The sequence below is a fragment of the Lepidochelys kempii genome, chromosome 2, assembly GCF_965140265.1.
Source record: "Lepidochelys kempii isolate rLepKem1 chromosome 2, rLepKem1.hap2, whole genome shotgun sequence".
Lineage (NCBI taxonomy): Eukaryota > Metazoa > Chordata > Testudines > Cheloniidae > Lepidochelys > Lepidochelys kempii.
This window is the reverse complement of record NC_133257.1, coordinates 176,100,064-176,119,155: the sequence shown is the minus strand read 5'-3', so window position 1 is coordinate 176,119,155 and position 19,092 is coordinate 176,100,064. Positions and strand designations below refer to the sequence as shown.

At 43.6% G+C, this 19,092-nt stretch overlaps 1 protein-coding gene across 2 annotated transcripts in view; it reads left to right on the top strand.

The window, feature by feature from the left end:
* Positions 1-18,512, top strand: part of BLVRA (biliverdin reductase A) — a 50,566-nt gene extending 32,054 nt beyond the window's left edge. For both annotated transcript variants that reach the window (XM_073332816.1, XM_073332817.1), the window contains exons 2-7: positions 1,483-1,610; positions 3,818-3,937; positions 4,842-4,939; positions 11,129-11,236; positions 12,399-12,570; positions 15,085-18,512. In XM_073332816.1, the coding sequence (XP_073188917.1) occupies positions 1,492-1,610; positions 3,818-3,937; positions 4,842-4,939; positions 11,129-11,236; positions 12,399-12,570; positions 15,085-15,358 (891 nt within the window). In that variant the 5' untranslated portion in view covers positions 1,483-1,491 and the 3' untranslated portion in view covers positions 15,359-18,512. The remainder of the gene's footprint in view (positions 1-1,482; positions 1,611-3,817; positions 3,938-4,841; positions 4,940-11,128; positions 11,237-12,398; positions 12,571-15,084) is intronic.
* Positions 18,513-19,092: the final 580 nt, after the last annotated feature.

Here is a 19,092-nt window from a genome sequence, read left to right as displayed (position 1 = left end):
TGTGTTCAGAGGGAATCTCGATTATTTCAAATGGGTTACGCTGGTGATGGTCTTTCTGACCTCATCTCTCTATGGGCCAAATAAAATCAAGTCTGGAGCTCAACAGCATCTTTGTTCCCTGGTGAGTCGAGCTAGTGCATCACATGACACCCTCTGGTAACTACACATTGCTGTGATTCTAATGGAGACTCTTCCAACATCAATCATTTCTTGCTTTATATTAAAGCAAAACAGTATGTCGGAGCACTTCACCAGATGATACAGTACAGACAATAATAAACGTGAAATGAGCCACATCGGCAGTCACAGCAATACATAAATAGAGGCGTAAAACCCAGATGCAACATACACAACGTGAGAGTCTTTAGTGCCAGTTGATAGAATTTCTTGGTAGCAGTTGACCTCTAGCATTTTCAGTACAGTTAGAAAATGCCGTCGCAGAAACAGATTGCAATGAGAGCCTGCAGCTGTGTTATGATCCCATCAGACAAGAGTCACTGAGGAAAAGATGAGGTTTTAGGAAAGATTTGAAAGAAAGTAATCCTATAGCAGAACTAATCAACAGGTCTTATTGTACCAAGGCAAGGAGAAGGGGAGAAGACAGAGCGATGAAATAGAAGAAGCAGAATGTGGGGTGAATAAGCATTATTATTCCCAGGGGAAATACTCAGCCACTCAAAGGCTAAATCATCACAGTGAGTCAAAGGCAAAGCAGAGAATAGAACTGAGCTCTCTCTACTCCTGGTTCAGCACCCTACCACTGGACCACACTGTCTCCTGCTCATGCTCCTTTATGATAGTAGGGGATACTGCCATTGAAAGTGCTGTGTTTTTCAGTAAGAAGGAAAACTGAGGTCATGACCACTTGTCATTAAAGAGATTGTGGTGCTTTTCAGAAGAGTAGAGATGTCACCCCAGTATTCCAGCCAAATTATAAATTAGGTCATTATCTTTTGCATCTCTAAAATTCTCCAGCAGTTTCAACTGGAAAAGGGCATTCTTCACTTCCTGTCCTAAAGTTTTGTGAAACATTGTTGTGCGCTTAGTTGCTTCATTTCAGTCCAGAGGGAGCTGCATTGCAGAGGCTCAGGGAGTGAACCCTGAATGTAATTTGTGTCAAATGTTGTTAGCTTTGCAAAATGTTTTGGGATCAGTCTGGGCAAAAGGTACTAAATAACGAGATGATCCCTGTCCTCTCTAAGATTTGCCTATCCATTTTGGGGAAAGAACAGCTTTGTACTGTGGATCTGACATACTGGCTGTCAATTACAAGAGTCTTCAGGCCCCAATCCTGTGAGGTGCTGATAATCCTCAAATCCCATTGACTTCAATAGGATATGAGTGCACTCAGCTCATGCAACATCAGGCTGTCTTTGGTGAGCTGCCTGGATGCTAAAGTGTGGGTTTATAATGCAGGGGAAGGGGAAAATATTAACAGAATGCTTTTTTTTTCTAGACTTATCTATTTTTGTTTTGTTTCAGACTAACAAAATGTTTGGCACTGTGGTGGTGGGGATCGGAATTGCTGGATCTGTGCGGCTAAGAGACATGCTGAATCCGATGCCTTCCAGCCCTTCTGAGCATCTGAAGCTGGTTGGCTTTGTATCCAGGTTAGATATTTCAGTTGTGTGTTTTAATGAACATGGTGTAGAGATTATTTTTGCCCCCCACGTACTCTCTCCCTTTTGGGTGTATAACTTTCCAGGCTCATCTTAGAAGATACATTTCTCCGATATAATAATTCAAGGAGGTCTGCTGTGCACACAGTAAATGCCATTTATGTGACAGCGCTTAGTGTCCATAGGTTAGGTTGATTAATGATTGCAGGAAGCTTTGCAAAGCGCCTCAATGAGCTCATTCAAGCAGATCTAGGACTCAGTCCTGAGAGATGCTGAGTGTCTCTAATGAGGTGCTTTGCACCCTCAATTCTCACTTCGCTCAGGGAAAGCTGAGGGAGCTCAGAGCCCTGTAAGATCAGCCCTTTAAAAGAGACTCAAAATGCAACCAAATGACTGAACTCTGCTGTAGGATGGCACAGGCTTTAAGCAGCTGCACTGATGGGCCAGTGTCTATAAGTAATTCATCTGTAGAACTCTGGTAATGCGACTCTGCTGTAAAATTTGTCTTTGAAGCCAGATGTGGATTTTTGAAGAACAAATCCTAATGTAGGCTGTGCAATAAGGTTACCTGTCATTTATTCTCAGCAACCATGTGGCTGAAATGTAAGCAAATCTGCACAACAGTGCTGCTATCTCAGAGCATTCCTATCAGGCTTTCTGCACCATAGCAACAAAGCATAATGGTTTAAAATAGTTATGTGGAGCATATGGGGATCTCGGGTTGTGGATGTATTTTCCAGCTATATTTAATCATATCTGTTTGAGACAGAAAAGACCTATTAGGCCATCCATTACATCTCCTTGCCAATACAAGCTTTTTCCGAGGGTATCTTTTCTAGTGGTAGATCTACTATTGAATGACCCAAGCAATACTTGGCTTCCACCACTTCCATTGGGAAACTGTGCCAGTCTAACACATAATTCAAAATGCTGCTACAGAGGTAATTCTCCTAGCATGTCACTTTGACCATGTCACCCTTCTCTTTATGTCCCTCCATTGGCTTCCCCTTCTCTAGTGCATCAAACACAAATGACTCATCTTCACTTTCAAGTCCCTTCATGGCCTATCCTCATGCTACCTATCATCTCACATACACTATTAAAATGTTGACTCCTGCCTCTTCTCGGGCAACGATGCCAGGCTTCACCACCCAGCTGTTAAATTTTCAAACAAGCGTCTATGTGGGGTTTTTTTCGCTGCCACCCCTCATGCTTGGGAAGAGCTCCCTGTAAACATCCTCCTCATCTCTCCTTCAAATCCCTCCTTAAAACTCTCCTTTGCCATGATGCCTACAATGATTAGGCCACTGGTATGCTGTGACCACTGTCCATCAAACTGACCGATCTTGTCTCACTGTTTTCTTTTACTCCCTTGTCTGTTTGTATCCACCTGTTGACTCTTGTCTTGTACTTAAGCTGTTTGATGCAGCAACTATCTTTTTGATCTATGTTTGTACAGCACCTAACGAATTGGGGTCTTGGTCTATGACTGAGGTTTGTTAAGGAAAAGTTAGCACATGTGACTCCATTTTGGTTTGCAGCCCACCATTGTTTAAATGCCAGCACATCATACACCAGGAGGAGTAATCCTTAAATACTGAATCCCTGTGAAAATCCTCCTCCTTGTCTCCAGCCTGCCTTGACTCCCAGTATCTGGTTTTTGTCAGTCTCTAACTCCCTGTCTCTTGGCCTTGATGTGAGGCCTCCCATCCTGATAATAAAAGTTACAGATGCATGGCTTTAGGACCATGCTGTGTAATTAACATACTGGTATAGCACGAGGAATGCACCAAGCAGGGATAGGTGGTAGATAAGACAAGGGTTTGTTTATTGGCTAAGGTTTCCGATGCACGAGGGCAACATGATTTGCTAAAAGGTATATAACCTTTGTATAATCTGCATTCAGGGTCCCCTCCTGGCTAGCAGGGGGGCACCACGCTCGAGCGTAATAAATTCAATGTTTTTTGGGAACTCTGCAGTTGTGCACTTTATTTCTGTGCCTCAGCCTAGATTCGAACTGTGCGTGTCCTACAAGGTGTAATTCGCAGCACTTGTGTGCGTGTCCTACAAGGTGTAATTCGCAGCACTTGTGTGCGTGTCCTACCAGGTGTAATTCGTAACAGGTTCCAATAATAATTGGGGAGAGCGGGCTGTGGTTGTGATGTTTTGTTTTTTATTTCTTTCTGTTGAACAACTAGAAGAACCCTGGGTAGCATTAACGAGGTCAAGCAGATTGGCCTGCAAGATGCTCTGGGAAACAAAGAGATCCAGGCGGCCATCATCAGCACTGACAACAAAAGCCATGAGGAGAATGTCAGGTATGTGTGTCTCTTTTCCTCTTCTCTGCTTGCTACTTCCTTAAATTAGGCACTGCCATGCAATAGAACGTGCTGTATCAAAGAATTAATTTGTGTCTAGAAAAATTCCTCTTCATTAGCAATGTAAAATAATCCCCATATTCTCAAAGTAAATGTGACTGTGAAGTTTACCCTCTTGAGGTAAAATGAGACAGGCGCTCTGTTGCACACCTGTATTAGTAGTGTCGGATTTACATGTATTTTAGAGGGAATACAGAAACTGGATTCAGAAAATACCACTTCTTTCAATCCCTATTCTCCCCTCCCCACCAACTGGTTCCTGCCACTCTTATCCATGCCATCTTCTCCCTAGTAACCTGTATTTATGAAGCACCTGTCTTAGGATCTCATAGAGCTTTCCAAACATCAATTAATTAAGCGCCAAAAAACTTTGTGAGATAGGGTAGTATCCTCCTCATATGGACCTGTGGTACAGAGAGACTAAGTGACTTGCCCGAGGTCATGCAGGAAGTCCATGGTGGAGGCAGGAATAGAATCCAAATCTGCTAGGCATGGGACTTAACCAGCTTGGGCTGGAGCCCAGGCTCTAGGACCCTGCAAGGTAGGAGGGTCCGAGAGCATGGGTTGCAGCCTGAGTCTGAACGTCTACACTACAATTAAACAGTCCCTTAGCCCGAGTCCCGTCAGCCCAAGTCAGCTGGCATGGGCCAGCCGCGGGTGTCTAATCGCAATTTAGACATACCCTAAGAAAATGCCTTTAATTACCCCCACTCTCAGCACATTCATTCATGCTATTTCCCCATCCCTAGAGATGGGGTTGGCTGCTAGAGTAAAAGTGTTTGTTCAGAAGAAGAGATATGAATAAGGTAGCATCTTTTGAAGACCTGTTTCTCTCTCCTTCTAGGATGTTCTTGGAGGCTGGGAAACATGTCCTTGTCGAGTACCCAATGGCACTGTCCGCTAGCACAGCACGTGAGCTCTGGGAGCTGGCTGAGCAGAAAGGTGATGATCCTTAATGTCAAAGGTGTAACTAGCTTTTTACAGTGACATTAGATTACATCGGTTGTGGTGGTGCCTAAGAACCTCAAACAAGGCATAGCACAAGGACGCTACTTGCTCCAGAGAACTCCCAATCTAAGATTTAGACTAGGGCTGTCAAACAATTTTTAAAAAATCGCAATTAATTGTGAGATTTAAAAAAAATAGTTGTGATTGATTGCAGTTTTCATCACACTGTTAAGCAATAATAGAATACCAGTTTAAATTCAGTATAAATATTTTTGGATGTTTTTCTACATTTCCAAATATATCAATTTCAATAACAAAACGGAATACAAAGTGTACACTGTTCACTTTATATTATTATTTTCATTACAAATATTTGCACTGTAAAAATGATAAAAGAAATAGTATTTTTCAGTTCACCTCATACAAATACTGTAGTGCAATTTCTTTTTTGCGAAAGTGCAACTTACGAATGTTTTTTTCCCAACATAACTGCATTATGTTGCATTATGAATTATGTTTTTTTTTTCCAACATAACTGCACTCAAAAACAAAACAATGTAAAACTTTAAAGCCTACAAAGCGTGAAGGGGCATACAAATGTTCAGCATGTCTGGCACATAAATAACTTGTAGTGCTGGCTACACCAGTGCCATGCAAATGGCTGTTCTCACTTTCAGGTGACATTGTAAATAAGAAGTGCCTTGCATAATGACAGGTTTCAGAGTAACAGCCGTGTTAGTCTATATTCGCAAAAAGAAAAGGAGTACTTCTGGCACCTTAGAGACTAACCAATTTATTTGAGCATAAGCTTTCGTGAGCTACAGCTCACTTCATCGGATGCATACTGTGGAAACTGCAGAAGACATTATATACACAGAGACCATGAAACTATACCTCCTCCCACCCCACTCTCCTGCTGGTAATAGCTTATCTAAAGTGATCACTCTCCTTACAATGTGTATGATAATCAAGTTGGGCCATTTCCAGCACAAATCCAGGTTTTCTCACCCTCCGCCCCCATCCACCCCCCCCACACAAACTCGCTCTCCTGCTGGTAATAGCCCATCCAAAGTGACCACTCTCTTTACAATAAGAAAAGGAGTACTTGTGGCACCTTAGAGACTAACCAATTTATTAGAGCATAAGCTTTCGTGAGCTACAGCTCACTTCCTCAGATGCATCTGAGGAAGTGAGCTGTAGCTCACGAAAGCTTATGCTCTAATAAATTGGTTAGTCTCTAAGGTGCCACAAGTACTCCTTTCCTTTTTGCGAATACAGACTAACACGGCTGTTACTCTGAAACCTCTCTTTACAATGTGTATGAAAATCAAGGTGGGCCATTTCCAGCACAAATCCAGGTTTTCTCACACACACACCCCAAAACACACACACACAAACTCACTCTCCCTGCTGGTAATAGCTTATCCAAAGTGACCACTGTCCCTACAATGTGCATGATAATCAAGGTGGGCCATTTCCAGCATAAATCCAAGTTTAACCAGAACTTCTGGGGGGGAGGGGTAGGAAAAAACAAGGGGAAATAGGCTACCTTGCATAATGACTTAGCCACTCCCAGTCTCTATTTAAGCCTAAATTAATAGTATCCAATTTGCAAATGAATTCCAATTCAGCAGTTTCTCGCTGGAGTCTGGATTTGAAGTTTTTTTGTTTTAAGATAGCGACCTTCATGTCTGTAATTGCATGACCAGAGAGATTGAAGTGTTCTCCGACTGGTTTATGAATGTTATAATTCTTGACATGTGATTTGTGTCCATTTATTCTTTTACGTAGAGACTGTCCAGTTTGACCAATGTACATGGCAGAGGGGCATTGCTGGCACATGATGGCATATATCACACTGGTGGATGTGCAGGTGAACGAGCCTCTGATAGTGTGGCTGATGTTATTAGGCCCTGTGATGGTGTCCCCTGAATAGATATGTGGGCACAGTTGGCAACAGGCTTTGTTGCAAGGATAGGTTCCTGGGTTAGTGGTTCTGTTGTGTGGTATAAAGAAAAGGAGTACTTGTGGCACCTTAGAGACTAACCAGTTTATTTGAGCATGAGCTTTCGTGAGCTACAGCTCACTTCATTGGATGCATACCGTGGAAACTGCAGCAGCCTTTATATACACACAGAGAATATGAAACAATACCTCCTCCCACCCCACTGTCCTGCTGGTAATAGCTTATCTAAAGGTGAGTATTTGATTCAGGTTGGTGGGCTGTCTGTAGGCAAGGACTGGCCTGTCTCCCAAGATTTGTGAGAGTGTTGGGTCATCCTTCAGGATAGGTTGTAGATCCTTAATAATGCGTTGGAGAGGTTTTAGTTGGGGGCTGAAGGTGACAGCTAGTGGCATTCTGTTTTTTTCTTTGTTAGGCCTGTCCTGTAGTAGGTGACTTCTGGGAACTCTTCTGGCTCTATCAATCTGTTTCTTCACTTCCGCAGGTGGGTATTGTAGTTGTAAGAATGCTTGATAGAGATCTTGTAGATGTTTGTCTCTGTCTGAGGGGTTGGAGCAAATGCGGTTGTATCGCAGAGCTTGGCTGCAGACGATGGATCATGTGGTGTGGTCAGGGTGAAAGCTGGAGGCATGTAGGTAGGAATAGCGGTCAGTAGGTTTCCGGTATAGGGTGGTGTTTATGTGACCATTGTTTATTAGCACTGTAGTGTCCAGGAAGTGGATCTCTTGTGTGGACTGGACCAGGCTGAGGTTGATGGTGGGATGGAAATTGTTGAAATCATGGTGGAATTCCTCAAGGGCTTCTTTTCCATGGGTCCAGATGATGAAGATGTCATCAATATAGCGCAAGTAGAGTAGGGGCGTTAGGGGACGAGAGCTGAGGAAGCATTGTTCTAAATCAGCCATAAAAATGTTGGCATACTGTGGGGCCATGCGGGTACCCATAGCAGTGCCGCTGATCTGAAGGTATACATTGTCCCCAAATGTAAAATAGTTATAGGTAAGGACAAAGTCAGAAAGTTCAGCCACCAGGTTAGCCGTGACATTATCGGGGATAGTGTTCTTGACGGCTTGTAGTCCATCTTTGTGTGGAATGTTGGTGTAGAGGGCTTCTACATCCATAGTGGCCAGGATGGTGTTATCCGGAAGATCACCGATGGATTGTAGTTTCCTCAGGAAGTCAGTGGTGTCTCGAAGGTAGCTTGGAGTGCTGGTAGCGTAGGGCCTGAGGAGGGAGTCTACATAGCCAGACAATCCTGCTGTCAGGGTGCCAATGCCTGAGATGATGGGGCGCCCAGGATTTCCAGGTTTATGGATCTTAGCTAGTAGATAGAATATCCCAGGTCGGGGTTCCAGGGGTGTGTCTGTGCGGATTTGATCTTGTGCTTTTTCAGGAAGTTTCTTGAGCAAATGCTGTAGTTGCTTTTGGTAACTCTCAGTGGGATCAGAGGGTAATGGCTTGTAGAAAGTGGTGTTGGAGAGCTGCCGAGCAGCCTCTTGTTCATATTCCGACCTATTCATGATATCCTTGCAACAAAGCCCGTTGCCAACTGTGCCCACATATCTATTCAGGGGACACCATCACAGGGCCTAATAACATCAGCCACACTATCAGAGGCTCATTCACCTGCACATCCACCAATGTGATATATGCCATCATGTGCCAGCAATGCCCCTCTGCCATGTACATTGGTCAAACTGGACAGTCTCTACGTAAAAGAATAAATGGACACAAATCAGATGTCAAGAATTATAACATTCATAAACCAGTCGGAGAACACTTCAATCTCTCTGGTCATGCAATTACAGACATGAAGGTCGCTATCTTAAAACAAAAAAACTTCAAATCCAGACTCTAGCGAGAAACTGCTGAATTGGAATTCATTTGCAAATTGGATACTATTAATTTAGGCTTAAATAGAGACTGGGAGTGGCTAAGTCATTATGCAAGGTAGCCTATTTCCCCTTGTTTTTTCCTACCCCCCCCCCCCAGAAGTTCTGGTTAAACTTGGATTTATGCTGGAAATGGCCCACCTTGATTATCATGCACATTGTAAGGAGAGTGGTCACTTTGGATGGGCTATTACCAGCAGGAGAGCGAGTTTGGGGGGGGGGGGGGGGCGGAGGGTGAGAAAACCTGGATTTGTGCTGGAAATGGCCCAACTTGATTATCATACTCATTGTAAGGAGAGTGATCACTTTAGATAAGCTATTACCAGCAGGAGAGTGGGGTGAGAGGAGGTATTGTTTCATGGTCTCTGTGTATATAATGTGTTCTGCAGTTTCCACAGTATGCATCCGATGAAGTGAGCTGTAGCTCACGAAAGCTTATGCTCAAATAAATTGGTTAGTCTCTAAGGTGCCACAAGTACTCCTTTTCTTTTATAAATAAAAAGGAGTCAACAGTATCTCCCATAAATGTAAACAAACTTGTTTGTCTTAGCGATTGGCTGAACAAGAAGTAGGACTCTGTGGACTTGAATGAGGTAATTGAAAAATACTATTTCTTTTGTTTATCTTTTTACAGTGCAAATATTTGTAATAAAGAACAATTTAAGGTGAGCACTGTACACTTTGTATTCTGTGTTGTAACTGAAATCATTGTATTTGAAAATGTAGAAAACATCCAAAAATATTTATAATAAATTAATTGGTATTCTATTATTGTTTAACAGTGCAATTAAAACTGCAATGAATCGTGACTGTTTTTTTAATCTAATTAATTTGTTTTGCATTAATCGCATGCATTTACAATGATTAATTGACAGCCCTAATTTAGACAATGTGCAACAGGTGAATAAACAGACAAATGCGGAGGACAAGATGACAGTCGAGACAGGTGCATTTGCATTAGTAATCACAGTGATCTCAATCCCTGCCAGCACTAGCATGGAGAATGGAGTTAGCTAGAAAGATCCATCAGAGCGTTAATAAAATGTTTGAAGAACAAAAACCTAACCTTGTGAGTAACCATAGAACCCTCCCCAACTTTCTTCCCCCTGGAAATAAAACCATAAACAAAACCTTAAGACTGTGGCTTATATGACAGGTCTGTGTATGTTCATGTGTATCACCCTCATTTCTTCATGCCTTTCTGGGCTGTAGTAGCACCTATGTTTAAAACAAGGAAAGAGGGTCCATAGGAGACATTTCTAAGCAAAGCAGTCCCATCGCTAAAATGTTAAGGGGCAGATTGTGGCCGTAGAGGGGAGCCTAGAAGAAAGTGCAGTGTGGACCTCCACATTGCATCACTCTGGCATGGCGCTGCAAGAAGGGGCACACTGCCAGGCAAGAGCAAACTACAGCCACTTGGACAGTGTGTGCCACTGCTCACTGACATCCTTTTAGTAGTCTTCATTTAGCAACATCTGTGCTAAAAGACTGGAGCTGAGAATTTCACACCTAGCTAGCTCATAGATGAGCACCACTTATCCCTGTGTTATGAGCCAGACGGGTCCCCAAGTAAGCACAATTTATGCCCTTTCCGTCCGTTAAGCAGTAGTTCTATCTGATTGCCTTGGAGACATCCCAGTACAATGGCCATCCCAATTAAGTGCCAGACCCTAACAACCTCATGCACATAGGGTACCCTCTTACTCCAGGAGCAGTCCCATTGATTTCAGTGGAATAAGGTGCTCCTCAGCATGACTAAGGTTATCACAGCCTGGCTTGTAAGTACCATACTTTGAGACTGGGACTATCTTTTTGTTCTGTTTGTACAGCACCTAGCACAGTGGAGTCCTGGTCCATGCCTAGGGCGCCTCAGCACTATGGTAATACAACTAAATAATGCACATTTTTTTAAAATAAAAAGTGGCCTTGGAAGAGTGAGAGGATAGAGGAGTTAGGGGAAAGAGGGTCAGGACTTCACTCAAGCTTCGTTTTGAAGGCTAGTGCCCCAACTTTCAAGGCACTGTATTACGGTCGGTTCATTCACGCAATTCCTATTCAAGTCAATAGCTAAAATGCTGCCGTTTGTTTGCTAAGCTTGCTGTTACTGTGGACTGTAGGTGTGGCCCCCTAAGAACAATGAGCCAAAATTGGATCCCTAGTGCAATGTCTTGATGATTTGTCTTGGCACCATTCTGCCAGCCACAGATAAGGCTGTTTGAAGTGTGCTCATACTGATGATGGCTAAAAGGTTTACTGCCTAGACGTGGATTTGGATTCATGCAGAAAGCTTTTAGTAATCCCATTTGATCTTCGTTTTCTCAATGACAGGTAAAATCCTCCATGTGGAGCACATTGAACTTTTGACAGAAGAGTACAAGCAGCTGAAAAAGGAAGTGACTGGGAAGGAGCTTGTGAAAGGAACGTTACATTTCACAGGTCAGTTTCTAAAGAAACTCAGGCTGCCTGTCCTGCTGAGATGCCAGCCACTTCAGACATTCATTCATTCACTCGCTCGCTCGCTCACTCGTGTGAGGGCTTGTTCTGTAGTAGTTTGAGTCACGGAGTCAGGATCCATCCAGTGAGACCTTCAAACAACCATCTCCCTCTACTGGCAGTTGCCTGTGTCGGGGAGAGGTTCTGTTGCTTGCTAGATACTGGGGAGTGAGTTTGATGGAGGACAGCAAGCCTATTCCCCCTCTAGTATCTTCACAGCTGTCTCCTGCTCTCTTTCTGTGTTGGAGTATCAGTGACCTGGGGAGGTCCCTTTAGCCCCCTCATCCTCACCTGGTCTCCAGAGAGGGTGGAAAGCTGCTGAAAATCACTCCACTCTCCACTGAGGGACCCCCAGGCTCCTCCCCTGTTTTTGTCTTCTAAGAGATGGGAGAGATTAAAGGTTTCATTCCCCCAACCCCTTGTGTGAACTCATATCCTAATGCTCCCCAACATATCCTTAGGGTTTTCCTGTACATTCATTGTATCTATGTCTGTCTTCCTCTCTACCTTCAGATGGGGATCTGGGTGGCAATTATTTTCGCGTGCCCTCTTCTGCCCGCCCATCTTCATCAGCTGTAACAGCTGGCTGGGTAGGTGATGGCTGCCTTTCCCCAGCAGTGCTCTTTGCTGCCCTCTGTTTGGCTCTTGGAACCCTGGACAGAGCAGCTCAGGCTGGAAAAGGGGGATAAACAGGCAGCTTCAAGCTTCCCACCTGGTCCCAATAGACACTCCTAGCAGGTTTCTGGGCCGTTGGCCAAGACTGCAGAAACCGGAGATGGTCCTGGCCCAAATGCGACAGATGGCACACGTATGCTATAGTGGGAGAGTTTCCTTGAGTTATCAGTATTTGAGGAGGGCAAGGGAGACTTGAAAGGTTTATTTGATAGAATTCAACCTTTAAGAACAACAGAAAAGGAGCAGCGTATCCTGTTGCGTAGCTCACCAAATGTTCCTATTCAGCAGACTGGATTCACTGAGCTCCCAGCCATGAGGCTCCCATCCCAGACTGACCCTCCAAAGCTTTCCCTTTGCTGGACTCCAGGCAGCTGATTAGGGTGGGAGTTCCTTTCCCACTACTCAAGTCCTTTCATTCTTATTCCTGTAGGTGGTGCCTTGGATGAAGAGCGATCAGGCTTCCCAGCTTTCAGTGGAATTGCCCGCCTGACTTGGCTCATTGACCTCTTTGGAGACCTCACTGTCACCTCAGCCACTCGAGAGGAACAGAAAGAAGAGAGTTATTCCAGAATGACAGCACATTTTCAGACTGCAAACAAGAAGTGAGTAATGTAACAATACAGGAGCAGATGAGCCATGCTACTTAGGTATCTTCAGCAGGAACTCGGCACCTTCTCTTCTTTGCACCTGTACAGCTACTTTTATGCAAGAATCAAAAAGCACTCTACAGACACGAATGAACTAAACTTCACAACGCTCCTGTGAGATGGTTAGATATTATTTGCTCCATTATACAAATGGGAAAACTGAGGTGGGGAGCGTTTACAGGACTTGGCCAAGGTCACACTGTGAAACAATGGCAGAAATTGGGACTAGTACCCAAGGATTATACTCCAAATCCTTGCTCTAACCTCAAGACCGAGTCCTTCCATGTTACATTAATTACTGCTCTTTGAGCCTGTTACCGGAACATGCCATATATAACCCTTCTGCCAGGTGATGATGTCAGCAACAAAGGCTGCGTTCAGTGTCTAGGGGTTCCCCTCAGCATTACCAAACAGAGCCAGCTTGAGATCCAACCAGTGATACCGCTGCATGACACTGCCAGCTCTCCAGCTGTTCAGAGCTGTCACTGCTTGCCAGCGTTGCCGCTTCTGCCTTCAGCTGCGATGCTGTGTTCAGAGCTTCCTCCGCCTAGCCCTGCCCTAGTGGTTTCAGCCCTTAGCGATTTCACTGCGCAGCAGAGAACCTCACTGCTGATGCTCCCTCTATGTTGTCTTGCACCACAACACTGTCAGTGCTATCAGGGCTAAGGCTCAGGCCCTAAATGAGTTTGTGTTTTTAGCTGTAGTGATCACTGAGAAGAAACTAGGACTCTCAATTGAGTCTAGTCAGCTCTACCTTTAAACTCTAGAGGCGGAGGATAAAATGGTTTTTAGGACCCTTTAAAGAAATCCACACCACCAGGTAGGAACATCTGTCACCACCTCCTCTGACTTTCACTTGGATTTGGCATCTTCTTAACAGGTGATGTTAATTTAGGGTGACCCCTCAATTAGGGCATATTAAATACAGTTCTGCTGCTCTTTACTCATTCAATAAGCATAACAACATTTCATTACCCCTGTGTCTAAGACTAAAGTGAATTGTAACCCAGTGTGAAGGGTTAGACTGCGCTTCTGGGATGTCACCTGATGTACTGGGGTTTCACTGAGCCCCTCCTCCCCCACCAGCCTGGATTCCCTCTCACTGCTTTGCTGAATTAGGCTCTCCAGCCTCTTGCAGCACATACACATGCACAGGTAGGGCCACACCAAGCTGCAGACACAGACTGAAGTCAGCTCTGTGTGAGGGGATTCACCCAGCACTCACATGACACCCCCTTTGGGAAATAAACCCAAAATAATATTGTCTTGCGCTGTATAGAAAGATCTTCACAGTGCAAGCTCATAAAAATTCATGCTCTCCCTCAATGTGAAGAGAGATGTGCAGAACTTCACCCCCCCCATTAGAAATTGCACAAACTGGGTTTAATAATAAACCAAACAAATTTATTAACTATAAAAGGCAGATGTTAAGTGATTATAAGGGATAGCAAACAGAACAAAGCAGATTACTGAGCAAATAAAACAAAACACGCATACTAAGAACTTAGAGACTGGTTTCAAGAAGTAATTCCTCAGCTAAATGTTATTTTAGGTAAGTTGCAGAGTTTCAGTAGCTGAGAGTTCCAGTTATTTCTTCTTACAGACTGGACCCCTGCCTTTCCCTTCAGGTTAGTTCCTTTGTCCCTTCAGGTTCTTTCAGCAGTCTTCCTTCTTGGGTAGGCAATGGAGGAGAGTCCCAATCAACCCCCTCCCCAGCCCTTGAAAAGGATTTACCTAAGGCGGGAATCCTTCATTTGATCCCCATCTGCCTACAGTGGAAAAGTACCAGGTGACTCAGTCACGTGTCTCAGTCACGTATCTCTCCAGGGTCATAGCAGCCATTACTCGCAGGCTGTTTGGAGCGTCCACAGGAAGACTAAGCTCTTTCACAGTCCATTGTCCTTGCTGATGGGCCATCAGCCCTGTCTGACTCTTTCATTGTTGGGCCTGAAGGGCTAGTATTGGCCGTCACTCAAAGTAGCACATTTGAAATACAGATATATGGTCAATATTCCTAGTTCCAGATACAAAATTGATACATGCATACAAATTGGATAAGCACATCCAGTAGATCACAGCCTTTTGAATGATACCTTACATGAGCCATCTTGCATAAAGTATATCTTAGTTATGCCATATTTATATCATAACCATATTTCTATGAAGAATATGGGGTGTAACGTCATACCCAGAATAGCCAAAAGTGATCCCTTTGGCAAAGCTGGTCTGTCTCCTGATCACTTAGACAAAATAGGTGTGTCTATGCAAATTTGGTCTGCTCCTCAGGTCTTTTCCCAGGTCATCAAAAGACATTAGGGGAGAGCTCATTCAGGCCCTGGCTTACATCTATATTGAAGTTTTAACACATTTTAGATGGGCATTTAGTGTTAAACAGTGATGAAAAAACGGAATAACCCTGTGGCTTTATTTCTTCCTAAATGTCCTTTGTTTTCTACTCTCTTACATTAGACCTCTGACATGGATTGAAGAAAGGGGACCAGGGATGAGACGTGATAAGAAAATCAGCTTCTGTTTCAAAAGTGGTTGCCTGGAGAACCTCCCTGAGGCCCCGAGGTCTGCTGTGGGCCTCTTCATGCAAGATCAGAACCTCTTTGCCAAAAAACTGTTCGGCCAGGTCTCCAGAGAAGAGCTGGCTGCTGAGAAGTGGCGCATCCTGCGGTGCCTGGACCTCGCAGAGGAGATTCGGCAGCACTGTGAACGGCCGGCGGAAATCCATTCCTAAGGCCCCTCTTTATGAGAAAGGGACTGTGGTAGTCAGAGGCTGAGTAGAGCTGCAGCTTAGTGTTACCATAAAACGGCTTGTTGGCAGTTAACTTCTATTTGGTTGGGTCTTACCATTAATATCCATGGGGCTTCGCTCAGAAGCTTGGGCCCCACAAGTGTTTTAGGCTGTGTGAGATATTTAACATGGCAGAACTGGATGATGCATTGGGCTGTCCCCAGTGCATGGCATCTTTCCAGTCAAATTTAAAGCTACCAGGAAAAGAGCATTCAGACGTGTTGCTCCCACAGAAGTCAATGGGAGATTTTGTCATTGACTTCAAGGGGAGCAGGCCCAATGAGACTGCAGAAGTTACAATTCGTTAAATATCATTTTAGTTCCTTCTTCTTTTTAATATATATGAGAGCAAGGGATTTATAGCACTGTCTAGAATGAGGCATAGAGCTGCTCTACAAGTCTCTCTGTCTCCGAAGGCCTTATAGCACCGCACGCCTGACCTGCAAAACTTCTCATATTCCAGTCCTGTCCCTTCCCTGAGAAGTTGCCCTGAATGATATTTTGCATATTGGCTGTGGGCCAGATTCTGATATTTTACACCAGTGTAAACCAAATCCATTACTTGCAATGGCATTTACACTGGTTTAAACACAAAATAAATTAGATTGGAATCTGTTCTCTCACTGGGTGTTATGCCGAGATCACTAAACTGATTTCTCTGCTGCCTTATGGCAGGTTGGAACCCAGTTGTCCAGAGGCGAAAGGTTAGTACAATACATTAACCCACTGCATCACCTGCCCCTTTCCCATAACCAGTCCTTGGCTCCTCTATTTTTGAGCACAGTGGCACTGAACATGTTCTGTTCTCAAACTGAGGCATGCTCGTAACCACTATTAATGTTCATGAGAATTCTGCATGTGACTCAGTGTGAGAATGGACCACTCTGAATAAATGAAATGTATTAATTTAATTAATAGAAACTATAAATAATACATTTATAGAAACAGGGACAATATAGTCATACCAATTATAGCATGGTGTTAGGAAATAGAGTGTTTTTGCAAATGACAACCATGCAACTGTGACGTTATTTTATTTGTTGTTTTTCAGTAGTGCCCAGAGACTCCATAGTGCTAGTTGCTGTACAAATACATGGAAAGATTTGGTCCCTGCCCTAAAGACCTTGCAGTCGTGAAAAGCGCCAAGTCCTCAGCATGCATAGAGAAAAAACTGGAGCAATACCTTTGTCTCCCTGTATTATATTCTAATTACAATGCACATCTGTTATAATAGCAATACAACCCTCTTGAGAATGTATTGTTGTCTCCCAAATAATACTTCATGGGAAGCCAGCAGCCCTTATCCACATTTGCACTGGAGGACTAAACTCCAAAACCAGGCACACATATTATAAATTATATACAATATAATAAATATAAAATAATGGTCAAATAAAACTTTAACGAAACTCCTCTAAACAGCAGGTATGGTTCAGTTAGAGATTGGGGATGAACAGGATGAGGTATGTTGGTTGGTTGGGGTTTTTAATCCAAATCAGGTCAGCCAGACTTAATTAGTAGTATCTTTATTTTGAGGTGCTTCTAAGTTGTGCCTGCAAAATATGGGCCTGATCCAGTGCTCATAAAAATCACTGGAAAGTCTCCCTTTGACTTCATTGGACTTTGGATCAGGCCTTAAATACACGTGTGCACAAACAGGAAACCTGTGCCTGCAGAATATGCATTGTGTAGCCAAGTGGGTACTTGAGTACCAAACATGTATTTTGCACATGGACATACTTTGAAGGAGCAAATACAATGCTGTCTTTGGGAGGAGGGAAATTGTATCCTCCCTAGTTTTATGACACAAGGTGTGGAGTCTATCCTGATTAAAAATAGAATTAAAATCTTCTGCTATGGATGTTCGGCAGTGCACAAACTATTTCTGGTTTTGTGACAGGAAAAGCGCTGTAGATGCTACAGTTGATGACTCAGTCCCTCCTTTCCTAATCAGGTCACATGAAGTGTGTTTGAAGCGTTTTGCAGATAATCCTGATGCTTTTAAAAAAATACATGCTGCAGGGGAGTGTCTTAGACAATCTGGAAAAAAACCTCAACAGGGAGGCAAAACCCATAGAAGAGATCAAACAAACTGTACTTAGCACTGAAGTTGTTTTTGTTTAAAAAAATAACCACCCCACCCCATGCTAATACTTTGTAATCTTTGAGTGAGTGAAAGCTTTAAGGTGGGATTTTCCGTGTTGTCCTATCTGTGCTCCCATTGAAGTCAATGGGAATTTTACCATTAAAAGAGAAACCAATGCTGAGTAGTTTTGAATGTTCTGCCCTTAACAAGCACTGTTATGTCTTGCTTGTGAACTCATTCTGTAGAAGCTCTTCCAGTTATTACCGGCTTGTAGTGCCAGGTCAATGTATATGAAACACTACCCTGCCTACTTTAACTGAAACTTCCCTTGCTATGCTATTGGTGTAGTTACACATGTACACAGGGGCTAAGTCGGAAGCTACGTGCATCTGAGTCATTTTTGCAAAGGGATGTGGAGGTGTTAAAATGGAATTCTTCATGTTGCTCTCAAAGGGTGCTGCCTTAGAAATGTGGGATCTTGGTACATTGACAGCCTTCACATGTTCATTTCTTGCTGTCACGTTTTTTCCCATCTTCTTGAGATGAAGGCAAAAGGCCTTTGATTAAAGAAAAATATAAATAACATCAGTGTTTTTTAACAAGAAAACTTACCTAGTGTGAAGACTGAAGCTGACAGCCAAAAGGGACACTGTCAATCTTAAAATACTTTTTTAAGTTGTTTGGTTTTGTTATCTTGCTTTGCTATTAGTAATGCTGTGGAACAGTACAATTGAAATCTGATTTCTTGACTTGACTTGCAACTTATTATTTTTTTGCTAATATTTGTGAAAATGGAGGCAGACTTGTGACCATTCTGGATTATGCATGACAGTCCAGTGACCTGCCCCTGCACTGCTCTGAGCACTCCCTTTGCTGTGCACTGCAGTGTCTGATGCACTAGAGTTGCTTTGATGTCTTCAGAGATGTGAATTTGCTGATGTATTGTGGTGGTTATATCTACAGGTGTTAATGAATGTGTTGCATTCACGTTAATAAAGCTGTTGGAGTTCAGCATGTTCTCTGTAGTTTTCATTATCCTTCAAGTTTAACAACTCCCACTGCTTCCCCAGTGAGGCCCAATCTTCCAAGGTGCTGAGCTACCACTCGTTACGTACTCAGCAACCTCCAAAAACTGCCTAAGGTGTCAGGCCTGGAGAAGACAGCTGACAGCTCTGGCCCAGTTGGCTGCTGGGATGTGAAGCAAAGCTCACAGTTGTGTCTCATGATTAGAGAAACTACAAAAACCCAAGGTGGCCAAATGGCACCGGGAGATGGTCTGGGGACAAGACAGTGGAATAGCCTCTAGACTAGACCTGAGCCTTCAGAAGAGACCAGCGTGCGCTCCTTCATCTTGATGCAAAGGAAGACTGGGATTGTGTGAGCACCCTGCAGGGAAAGGGATTGGTATTGTTTGGTGTCTGTTTCAGTTACGGCCCCCAGACATAAAATATGTTTGAGAGACTAATTCTCTTCCAGGACAAAGACAGCCTGGCGGGCTGTTTTGTGTTTTCTTTTGTTTTGTTGCCACCTGTCTTCCACTCACGCAAAGGAATGATGACCTCAAACTACAGGGAGGTAGAAGGAGCCCTAT